Source organism: Chiloscyllium plagiosum, chromosome 9 (genome assembly GCF_004010195.1).
Source record: "Chiloscyllium plagiosum isolate BGI_BamShark_2017 chromosome 9, ASM401019v2, whole genome shotgun sequence".
Taxonomy (NCBI): domain Eukaryota; kingdom Metazoa; phylum Chordata; class Chondrichthyes; order Orectolobiformes; family Hemiscylliidae; genus Chiloscyllium; species Chiloscyllium plagiosum.
In genome coordinates this window covers 33550262-33562668 of record NC_057718.1, presented here as the reverse complement: position 1 = coordinate 33562668, position 12407 = coordinate 33550262, and the positions used below count along the sequence as shown (strand labels likewise).

The following is a 12407-nucleotide window of genomic DNA, read 5'->3' as shown; positions in this document are numbered from 1 at the left end:
CCCCAGTCCAACACCGGCATCTCCAAATCTTAACTTCCTTGCTTAGCGATGGATCCTTTTTCCCCGTCTTACAATCTTTCTTCCTCTCTAGAATATGTTTTAGTGGGAAAGATATAAATATCTGTCACTGTTTATCAAGTGCCTTACGTTTTAGTCTTTCTGCCCAGTTCAGTCGGGTCATATCTGTCCTCATGTCTACTTAATTACCAAGCACCAGAATATTAGTGTGCAATTCAATTTTCTTGTCCTTTTAAACTAAATTTGAAATTCCAACTTGCAAATGATCACTCTTCCTTAGAGGATCTTTGACTATAAGATCATTAACTAATGCTACCTCCATTACACAATACTAAATCCAAAATACCTGATCCCTGGTTAATTCCCCAACATTTTGCTCCAAGATACAACCTCTAATACACTGTGTGAACTCTTTCTGTCCCCCAACCCCCCACCCAGTCAACCCTGACCAATTTGATTAAACCAATCTAAATGCCTACTAAAATCACCCATGATTATTGTACCTTTCTTACAAGATCCCAATGTTTCCTGGTTTCTAATGTGGAACTACTGTTAGGGAACTTGTACATTACTCTCACTAAGGATTTATTTCCCTTGGCTATTTCTTGTTTCTGCATTTAAATAAAACATTATTTCTTATGTTCAGTCTTGGTCACCCTATTATAGGAAGAATATTATTAAGCTAGAGAGTGGTCAGAAGAGATTTACCAGGATGCTGCTGCCAATGGAGGACTTCATGTATAAGGAAAGGCAGGATAGACTGAGACTTTTTCACTGGAGCATAGGAGGTTGCGGAGTAACCTTTATAGAGGTTTATAAAGTCATGAAAGGTATAGATAAGGTGAATGGAGATGTCTTTTCCATAGGGTGAGGCATGTTTTTAAGGTGAGAAGAGAAAGATTTAGAGATATGAGAGGCAATTTTTAACAGTGGTTCGCGTCAAGAATGATCATCAAGAGGAAGTGGTGGATACCGGTACTGTTACAACATTTAAAAGACATTTAAATAAGTACATGAAGAAGAAGTGTTTGGAGGAATATGGGCCAAGCACAGGCAGCTGGGATTAGTTTAGTTTGGGATTATGATCGGCACGGACTGGTAGGACCAAAAGGTCTGTTTCCATACTTTGTGACTCAATGTCTCTACCCAACTTGTTTCCACATCTTCATCGCCAAAACCATTTCTAGCTAAAACAGTGATCTCACCATTTACTAACAATGCTCACCATCTCCTTTTTCTTTCTATCTATCCTTCCGAAATGCACACAGTCAGGTTCAATTTTCAGACCAGATCCCCCTATAACCACGTCCCAGTAATCACTCCAAATCAGAACCAGTTGTCTCTATTTGCATTGTTAACTCATTATAGATATTTTTAAATGCTACATTCCTTCAGGTAAGTTTGTCCTATTTTTAATTTTCCCTACTCTTGAATAATCCCTTGGTGCTCTATGACATTGTATGGAGTGCAGTGAATAGAATTAGCACAAGAACACATTTGAAATAAATTTTAAGTTACATTACCTCAATATTGAAAGCATTAAAAAAAAATACGATGTTTGGGAGTGTAGTTTGAGCATTGGAGCATAAATCTCCATGGTTCTGCTGAAATTCTATCACTGGCTAGACCAACAGAGTATTCTGTTCACTTTTTGTCAGCATACTTCAGTTAGGAATTATAGGAACATCTGACCCTCGAATTGACTTCCCCTGATTTTCTGTCCTTCTCTATAGGTCAGCAAAATGACTTCATCAGTACTTTAGAAATTTCGAACTGTTTCATGCATGATTTCGCCAAACCTTCTGTCCAAAACACAACCACACACTATTTTGGTCATATAACCCAATGTACCAAGTGGCTTTAAAAAGATGGGCAAAATTTAATTTGTGCAATTCTCTATTTTTCAGAAAATGAAATGAACAAGAAGCCACAAGTTAATTCTGTTCAAAATACTGGAATAGATCAAAGGGGCTTTGCTCAAAACCATTGTGCACCTGAGCTACAAGATAGAAAAAGACTACAGATTTTAACAAAAGACGACACAACCTTTAAATCTTTAAATGATGGTAGCTCTGATGAAGAAGATGAGAGGAAAAAGCATCTAAAATCCAAATGTTTGTCCAACATCTCTAATCACATTGGGAGTGACACCTATTTGACAGCATCTGGTGACAATAACTCTGCTTTTGATGTTGAGAGTGCAATAATTCAGCAAACTGAACAAGAACAGCCCTTTCAAGCTGCAAATACTGAAACCCTGCAAGTAGTGGATTATTTTCCAAGCATAATAATGAACTCTAAAACAATGATTAAAAGAATGGATCATGATACTTCTGCTGATGAGTTGAACAAGAAATTTGAATCTCAAAGGCTAGATTCTTCATCATCATCCAGTGGAACAAATACTCCAAACCTAATTCTAACATCTCCACTTACACCAAAGTATCTAATCCCTGTAACTACCACTAATGACCAGACCATGCAGTCCTCAATTGGGGCAAATTCATCTTCTAACCTAGCACCTCCAAGATTACGGACTCCTAATGTATTTAGTGTAAGCATGGCCAAATCAAAGAAACATTTTAGCCAACCACAATTAAGTACTGATCATCTGTTTGGTAGAAACCGAAATGCTATTAGTATGGTGAGGCCAATTTGTCATGAAGAGACGGACATCGATATCGATGAAGGTGGAGATGATATTCTGGAGAAAATGGAAACTAGCCTTGATGAGGAAATGTTTTTGTATGATTCATCTGAAGGACAAATTATAGAGGAGAAACCAGAAACCGGAGACACAGCGGGCAAAGTTTCCACCAGCAAGCCACCAACTCCTCCTCTACACAGATTCCCTTCCTGGGTAATATTTATTGCTGTGTTGTAGTGATAATTAAAAGTGCTTCATTTGCAGAAATAAAAATATTGGCAGATATTTTGAAAGGCTAATTTGATATTGCACTGACAGTCCTCACAGTAACAATAATCTTCCTGATCGCAAAGATTTCAACTGACTTGCAATAGGTTGGACCGGTGCTTAGGCAACATGAACATTTTCAAAGATCTGTTCATGTCTTTTTGGCAGTCACCCTACCAAAGCACAAAATTGAAGTAATCTTTATGCTTTGAAGGTGGTGTTCAAATTTATGGTTAATTTTGCTAGAGTAAGCAATGAGGAACTAAGTAAAGCTGATTGGCAAATGAACTGGAAATGACATGAGGAAAAATAATTTACTCACCAGTTTGTGATCTGGAATACATTGCCTGAAAGAGTAGTGGGAGCAGAATCGGTGGGTGTTATTTATTGTAGGTGATTGTGATCTTATGCTATATTTGGCATGCTAGGTTTGCAGTGTTCTTTTTAACATTGCATTATATTGGTGGAGACAATGGTGGAGATGGTGTAGTGTTAATATCAATGGACTAGTAATCTAGAGGCTCAGGCAAATGTTCTGAGAATGTGTTCAAAGCCCCACCAGTATCCAACACTAGTTCGTTCACTTCCCCTCATTCTGTACATGAGTTTAGCATCTAAAATTGTCAAAGCAGTGCTTTGTAGTCCCCACAGGGCAGCTGTGTTACTTCTTCACGTTACTGTGGGAGCTCCACTGCTAAATAGTGGAGAGGCAATGAGCATCAGTTGTGAGGTAGAAAGTTTACCTCCTCATCATCAATTAACCTTCCTCTCCCTTTGAAAAGCTCAATTTAAACTAGGGCAACTTGTACTCATACAAATAGAAGTCATGATCGCTATGAGAATTTGAACTCTGCTTGGGAGAGTTGAATGTTGTTTGGCAGGTTCCCTTAACCTCTTAATCAATGCTAGCAAGATGAACTTTCAGAATCTCTAACATTGTGTTACATCAGCATTCATTAGTCACGGTTACTGGCAACACTTTCAAGATAAAATGACACAATCTGTTGAAGTATGTTGAATTATTGTCAGACAAATTGTACTATCATTTTGTACTAGAATGCTACTCTAAATCAGATGTCACGGTATCTTTTATTGCGAAGAATGCATGTTAGATAAAATGGAAAACACATTTCAATAAAATACAAAAATGTGATGAATTCCTTTATCTACTGCAAATTCCAAAATCATATTAAAAGTAATATTTGATTTGACAACACTAACACAAATAATAAATGCACAATGTGGAAGATAATTAAGTTATTGATGGGGAAGACTCTACATGCAGTCATTAATTTGTGCTTATGTTTCTCTTAACTGAGATATTAGTAAACCTTGAGAGGTACTTGTTTTGGAAGGGAAGTAAAATTAACTAAGAACCTTGCTAATATACATTAATAGGGTAGAACGCAAAATCCAACCTACCCATGACACACCCACTAAAGTTCAATTAGCCTGCTGACCACTACATATCTCACCTTACTTCCGAAGAATGACTATATAAATGAAGAATTAGAAGATTGTAGATGCTTCTGTTCTTTCATCCCAGTAAGTGTACATGTTATCACTAGAGAATGAAAACAAATTGAAGGAAAGTAATGGTCATTTCGCCTGCACCTTGTTCTGGAAACCAAATTCTCCTTGTATTTAGGGACTGACATTAAAGGTTTTTGGCTGATTTATAGCTCCAGAAATCTCTCAATACAGATATATTAAGAGCTGTTACTTTATCTTCTGCACCCAGGAAAACAGAATTTATGCAGTGGCCAAGTCAGGTATGAGGATGTCAGAGACTGTTTGTACGGACCCAAGTAACAAATGTGAGTTTTCTTATTTATGAGAGAGAGAGATGCTTACTGTTTAATGGACAAACCCATTCTGTATTCTTAAGGTCTAACCTATTGGTTTTGTTTCCATTGCTTTCCTTCCTTGACTTCTGTCTCTGCCTTTCTGGATATAGGCTATCAAACATATTCACTGGCTCAATATTGTCTTGTCTACATATTCTCATGCTCTGATTCCTGTAAAGACTGTATTCTTTAATCTAGTTCAGGTGATGCCACCTTCCACACTAGTGTTCTATTATGTTATTCTTTCTGTACAACTGAGAATTCCCTCCCACCATGGTTGTCAGCAAGGCCCTCCAGTGGAGCCTGTTTGAATTTCTATACTTGTGCTCTCAGCACCTTTCCTTTTAACATGATGGTGGGGCTCCCCTTTGTCCTCACCCTCCATTCCACCAACCTCAATGTTTTGTTGATCATCTTCTACTATTTCCATCATCTCCAGCATGATGCCTCCAAACACAGCTACTCCCCAAAAAGTCAGAGAGATATACAGCATGGAAACAGACCCTCCGGTCCAACTCGTCCATGCTGACCAGATATACTAAATAAATCTAGTCCCATTTGCCAGCACTTACCCATATCCCTTTAAACCCTTCCTAATCACATACCCATCTAGATGCCTTTCAGTGTTGTAATTGTACCAGCCTCCACCAATTCCTCTGGCAGCTCACTCCATACATGTATGACCCTCTACGTGAAAATGTTGCTCCTTCGGCCCCTTTTAAAGCTTTCCTCTCTCACCTTAAGCTTATGCCCTCTGGTTTTGGACATTTCCCCACCCTGGGGAAAAGGCCTTGTTTATTTACCGTATCCATGCCCCTCCTGGTTTTATAAACCTCCATAATGTCACCTCTCAGCCTCTCCCTGCAGCTCAACCCCTTCAACCCTGGCAACATCTTTGTAAATCTTTTCTGAACCCTTTCAAGTTTCACAACATCCTTCCTAAAGCAAGGAGACCAGAATTGAATGCAGATTTCCAAAACTGACCTAAACAATGTCCTGTGCAGCCAAACCATGACCTCCCAACTCCTCTACTCAATGCACTGACCAATAAAGGAAAGCATATCAAATGCCACCTTCACGATCCTATCTATCTGCGACTCCACTTTCAAGGAACAATGAACCTCCACTCCAAGATCTCTTTGTTCAGTGACACACCCCTTGGCACTGGAAGGGACTATTCTTTTAGCATTACACTAGTCCACTCCTCAGACACCTCCCTGCACCCTCCTCACTTTCCTGTGGCACCTATCCATACAAGTACAGGAAATATGCCTGTCCTTTTTTATCTCTTCGCAAACAATTCATCCAAGTGAAACAGCAATATGTATGTTCTCCTTTCAGTTTAGTATTGTGTATTTGCTCTTCATGATGTGGTCTTCTGAGCAAGACCAAATGCAGGCTGGGTGACCATTTTGGGGAATACGTCCATTTAGCCTGCCAGTCATTTTAATTCACACCCACACTGACATTTCCATCCTTGTCTTGTTATAGTGGTTCCGTTGAAACTCAACACAAATATTTGAACAGCATTTTATCTATCAACTGAGTACTTTACAGCTTTCTGGAATCAATATTAAGTTCAAACAATTTCAATGTAAACTCTGCCTTCATTTTGTTTTGCTTTTCATTTTGAGTTTTCTATCTTGCAAGTCTTATTGTCTTTTATTTTCTATCAGTTGGGAGCTATTCAGGACTTTTTCCTTCACACTTCCCGCAGATATATTTCTTAATGTTTTTGTGATCTAATACCACTCTCTTTGGCTTTGTCCCATGAAACCTTTTGATTTTTAATCTCTCCTGCTGTCCTCCCAATCATAGACCTTCCTTTTTGTTCACCTCCCCACCTTCCTCTCTGTCACATGCTCAAAGCTTGTCACATCTCTAATTTTTTTTAGTTTAGATCAGAGTGGTGCTGGAAAAGCACAGCAGGTCAGGCAGCATCCGAGGAGCAGGAAAAGTTTCCAGCATCTGCAGTCCTCACTTTTGCCTACATCTCTAATTTTTTCCACCTCTGATGGAAGGTCACATAACTGAGATATTACATTTGTCTGTTGTTCCACAGAAAGCAGACCTTCTGAGATTTTGTGGGATTTGCTATGATTATTGTTTTTATTCCATTATGTGTAGATTTCTACATTTTTTTTCTCTTGGGATTCTAAAATTAGTCTTGATTTTTTAAGGCATTAGTACAACAACAACATCTTGTTCCATTGTGTTTAAACACTATATCTCATGGCATTGCCACCAGAGTATTATAACGTAAAACATTGCTTTGAGCCACATAAGAAGTTAGGAGGAGACGTAATCAAATGCTTGATTAGAGGTAGTTTTCAAGGAGGGAAATGAAGTAGAAAGAGTTAATTTTTGTCTGTAAAGACCATTGAAAGGAAATCTGAAATTCCCATAAATAGCTGAAAGCATGATACAAAAGGATTTATGTTTTAACATGTTTACTGTAACAGACAGATTATCAGCACTATTTACTAAACAGTTTTTGGAGGCAACTTTTACTTCAAAACTACAAAACAGAACTTCTTACACAAGCAAAAATAACCTCTAAACCAGGATATGTCTCTCTGTCCTTTTTAAGTAGGCATTCAACTCTCCCGGATTATACAGTTATTTTCATTTCTCAGTGTGGTAACTTGCTCTCTCAGAACAGTTCTTCGCACTAAGGGTTAAATGAGATCCTTACACAAGCTAGCTGAACGATTCCTCTCAAATTTGGTGTTTCCAAACAAAGCATGAACTTCCACTTTACACTTCGAATATGCATGTAAAATTAATTTGGACAAGATAACTATAAGAGAGACCTTCAAAGGCAGAACATTTTAATTTTTAGTTACTGATCTTGTTCTTTTACTGAGATCATCTCGATCAATATGGATCAGGAATTATATCAATCATCTTCCTGTTTTTTACAGACTGATTCAGCCTCTTCCTATAAGCTCAACTGGTATAATAAAACATTATCTGTCCTATTTTTTGTTAAAAAATGTCTGATGTCTTATTTGCTGTTTAGAGCTTTTAATATAGAATATTAAAACGAAATAAGCCTCCATCATCTGTGCATACATATTCTTTATTTCCTAGGCACTAGCTTCATGTCTTCAAATTCAACATCAGAATCTTACACCAGCTTGATTTATAAGAGTGTGACCTCTCCAGTTTACACTATTTTGAAAGGGGTGAGTGTCCACCTTAAAGCCATGATTTCTCTAAGTAATTTAGACTAAAGGAGTTGAGTGCAACCATTTGCAACTATATCTTTATTACTCCTCACACGTTTTAGCTAAAGTTTTTGATGATGCATTTTTGCCTGATTTTTAAATTCCTTTATTATCCTAGTTTAGTGTTTGGGTAGGTAAACCTTTACCGTGAAGTATGTGCACAATCAAGGATGATTGTGAGGATGCTTACAAATGACATGTCATTATGAAAACAATCTTTAAAGCTGTAACTATTAGGTGAAATCATTGATGGAAGAATCACAAATTTGAAATTCTGCTAGAAATCTTTTTTTGCCAAAGGATTACCTCAAGTCCATTGCACCATCTTTGATAAAAACCTATTTCTGCATGAAAGTTGTTCCCATGGACTTTGTGTTTCAGTGAGTGAAGTATGTCATTTCTATTTTGTTTCCCAAAAACTGATATTGTTATTATTCATATTTGTCTTTTTTTTTCTTAGCTACGATTATGGCCCATTCTGCCCCAGCACCAGAGCTGAGAGCCTCCAATATGTTGAATATTATTGAGTGAAAAAAAAATTATCCTACAATCTAGCCTTAATTCACCTTTTCTCAAGTTTTGCTTTACTATTCCTTATTATTGGCCTTCACTGACCTTAATATATTGCTCCTAATTTGATTCAAAAATACTATTTAATATCTTGCCTCCTTACATGTTGCCTCCTCCTGCTGCCACCCTCATTTCTCATAATAGTAATGGCATTTATTCAAAAAGAGAGGGAGGCGGAAAGTAGAAAACTGTAGACTAGTTAGTTTAACATCTTTCATTGGGAAATTGTTAGAATCAGTTATTAAGGAAGTAATAGCAGGTCATTTAGAAAGTTAAAACTCAATCCATCAGAGTCATCAAGGTTTTATGCAGAGTAAATCACGTTTGACTACTTTACGAGAGTTCTTTGAGGATGTAATGAGAAACATTGAATTCTGTAGATGTAGTGTAGCTGGACTTCCAGAAGGCATTTGATAAGGTGCCGCACAAAATGTTAATACACACGGTAAGGTCCCATAGGATTATCGGTAATGTATTCAACTTGGATAGATGAATGGCTAATTAACAGAAAGTAGACAGTCAGGATAAATTGATCTTTTTTTGTTTGGCAGGATGTAACTAGTAGTTCATCACAGGGTTTGATTATCAGGTCCTAACTGTTTACAATCTGTTAAAGGCTTGGTTAACCAAATGTACAGACAACACTAAAGAAGGTGGGAAAGTAAGTTGCAATGGCAAATAAGAAATTTAAAAGTGGATATGGTTGGTTAGGTGAATGAGTCAAAATTTGGCAGATGGAATTTAACATGAATAAGTGTGAGGTTACCCATTTTAGTCAAAAGGTTGGAAAAGCAACTTATTATCTAAATGGACAAAGACCTCGGAGCACTTCAGTGCATGGGGGATCTGACTGTCCTTGTGTGGAAATTGCAGAAACGTATTCTGTAGGTATAGCAGGCAATAAGGAAAGCAAATTGATTTTTGGCATTTGTTGCTGAAGGAATAGAGTTTAAAAGTAGGAAAGTGTTGTAGCAACTGTACAAAGCATTAGTGAGTCAATTCAGAGGAGGTTCACTTGATTGATTCAAGGATTTGTTTTATAAAGAGAGTTTGAGCAATTTCGGCCCATACTCTCTAGAATTTAGAAGAATGAAATGAGATGTAACTGAGTTATACAGGATGCTAAAGGAGATTGACAAAGTAGGCATAGAGAAGATGTTTCCTCCTGTGGAGCAATCTAGAATGAGAGGTCATAGTCTTTGAATACGAGGTAGCAGATTTGAAACAAAGATAAGGAGAAATTCTTCTCTCATAGGATTGTAAATCTGTGTAATTCACTGGCACAGATGTGGTGGATGCAGGGGCATTGAGTAAGTTTAACGAGGGGACAGACAATTTTTTAATTAGTAATGGATTAAAGAGTTATGGGGAGTGGGCAGGAAAGTGGAATTGAGGCTGAGATGAGATCAACCATGATCATATTGAATGGTGAAGCAGACTCAAGAGGCTAAATTTCCCACATTGACGCCTATTTTTTACATTCTGGTCATAATTTGTTGAAGAAACATGTTCACATTGGAAAGGCTGAATTGCAGAGTAATTTAGATGAAAATTACATAGAATTTGTATATAGACCAAGTGGATTTAAAAAACATGTGACAGTCATGTCATAACAAAAACAAGACACTTTAGTTCACCAGGTAACAAGGAAGTAGTAATCGAGATATGAAAGAATAAATATGAAATTCAAATTGTTTTAAAATTATAAATCAGTACACTGTTTGTATAGTACAGATGCTGGAATATATAAAGATATTAATATTTAAGTTATTAATTAAGGACACAAACTATTGAAAGAAAATTACATCATCACTTTTTTCCATCCCTTACCTTACAGGGATGAAGTAAGCTGAACCTCTGAGTTGTCTCAATCATTCTGTATGTGTTTTGAAACCAGTTTTGAAATTGAACAGATTGCATAAGGGATTTTCAAAACTCAGTACAAATATTAACTCTTCACATTTGTAGAATTTCAAGCACCAGCATAAAGTCAGCTAGATAACTCTCTGAAAGGTACCTGCCCATAAGAAATTTGTGCAGCAGAACACCAAAGCCAACCTAGAGAAATCTACAGAGAACGTTTGACATCTGAAGATGACAACTAAATTTGAAAGTGATTTGCTGTAAATTTAAGAGGAAATTTCTCAGACTAGTATTGTCGAGTTGGAAGTAAAAAATAGGTTTAAGAGAAAGGGGTTGTGAATAGTTGTTGTTTAATATTCTCTTTTGGACGTGAAGAATAAAATTGTTAATTTTTTTTCTTTAAATATTGAAATCTGGGTTAGTTCTTTGCTTCTCAAAATGTAACCGACTGGAGCGTGAGGTGAGCTTTTCTGTGTATTGGGTTAATGTTAGCAGAGGGGTTTACCCCGTGTCGTAACTAGCCACTCTCCCCTACATCAAAGACATCTCGGAAATGGCTACCAGACTACTCGTACATCATGGTAGCCCACAACCCACCAACACACTCAAACAGCAGCTAATGAATTTGACCCTATACAAACCACAAACAAAACTAATAGCATTTACAAAATACCTTGCAAGAACTGTAACAAACACTACATTGGACAAACAGGCAGAAAACTAGCACCTGGATACAAGATCATCAACTAGCCACAAAAAGACTTGACGCACACTCGCTAGTATTTTACATACAGATGAGGAAGGACACCACTTCAACTGGGAACCCATCCATCCTAGGGCAAGCCAAACAAAAACAGAGAATTCCTAGAAGCATGGCATTCCAACTGGAAGTCTATCAACAAACACACTGATTTGGATCCAATTTACCATCCCCTGAGAAAAAGAACAGGAAATGACATCACTGGCACAAGGAAACCTAAACACATAAATAGAAAGCGGCCATGCCACCTGCGCTTCATCAGGAGGCTCACTGATGATGTTACCTAGTATGGTGATGAAACATCTGAAAATGAACCTTCCAGCTCAGCAAGCAAACCTACATCCAGAATATCTGGATGGGTATATGAATAGAAAGAATTTAAAGGGGTACGGACCAAATGCTGACAAATGAGACTAGATTAATTTAGGATATCTAATTGGATTGAACGAGTTGGATCAAAAGGTCTGTTTCCTTATTGTCCAGCTCCATGACTCTACATGTTAAGTACCAACATTGCAAACACCCTAGGTACTTCTCAAATGCACTTCTAGCTACTTTTGCTCTTGCCATGATATGTGTATATTGATCTTTCTACCACTGTGCATTTGCTGATTCTTCTGTAAATCCACGCTTACTTTGTCAGACTCAACTTTCAACAGTCATTTAGTTACAACATCAGTGAATCAGTTCTGGCATTTACAAATAACATTGCATTATTTTTCAATATCTAAGAGAACCAGAAATCCCTCTAGATTTTTATGTTCAAGTCCATAACTCTCTACACACCAAATTCCTAAAATAATTTCCTTGGGCATTTTCTGATGCGTGCAGATGGTAAACAAGATATCTGACTTCCACTGTTGGCTGCAAGGTATCACTAAGTTCTAGGTTTGAGTAAATGATCCCCTTTAAAGATTGCTGGGTTGTATTGCCTTTGTTTATGTCTGTAGTAACATTTAAAATATTAAACTTATGGTCTGTAATTTAATCCAGTCATAAACCTTTCCCTTTCCCTTAGAAATATCTCCAAAAACATCTGATCAGAAGAAGTATTTCACCCACTAACTCAAATATATCCCATTGATATGGATGTTTTTTGATCAATGATTGGCATTTTCTTCCATTGTTAACTGACTCTGTAATAGATTCATAGATGTATATTAAGTTGCTAATCTATTATCCCAAGAAGGGAGAAGTTCTGTTCC

The 12407-nt window shown here is 37.2% G+C and overlaps 1 protein-coding gene across 2 annotated transcripts in view; it reads left to right on the top strand.

Moving 5' to 3' along the window:
- plekhh2 (pleckstrin homology domain containing, family H (with MyTH4 domain) member 2) overlaps nucleotides 1-12407 on the top strand; it is a 116450-nt gene that overhangs the window by 55671 nt on the left and 48372 nt on the right. For both annotated transcript variants that reach the window (XM_043695674.1, XM_043695675.1), the window contains exons 8-10: nucleotides 1926-2878; nucleotides 4674-4749; nucleotides 7873-7967. In XM_043695674.1, coding sequence (XP_043551609.1) covers nucleotides 1926-2878; nucleotides 4674-4749; nucleotides 7873-7967 — 1124 coding nt within the window. The remainder of the gene's footprint in view (nucleotides 1-1925; nucleotides 2879-4673; nucleotides 4750-7872; nucleotides 7968-12407) is intronic.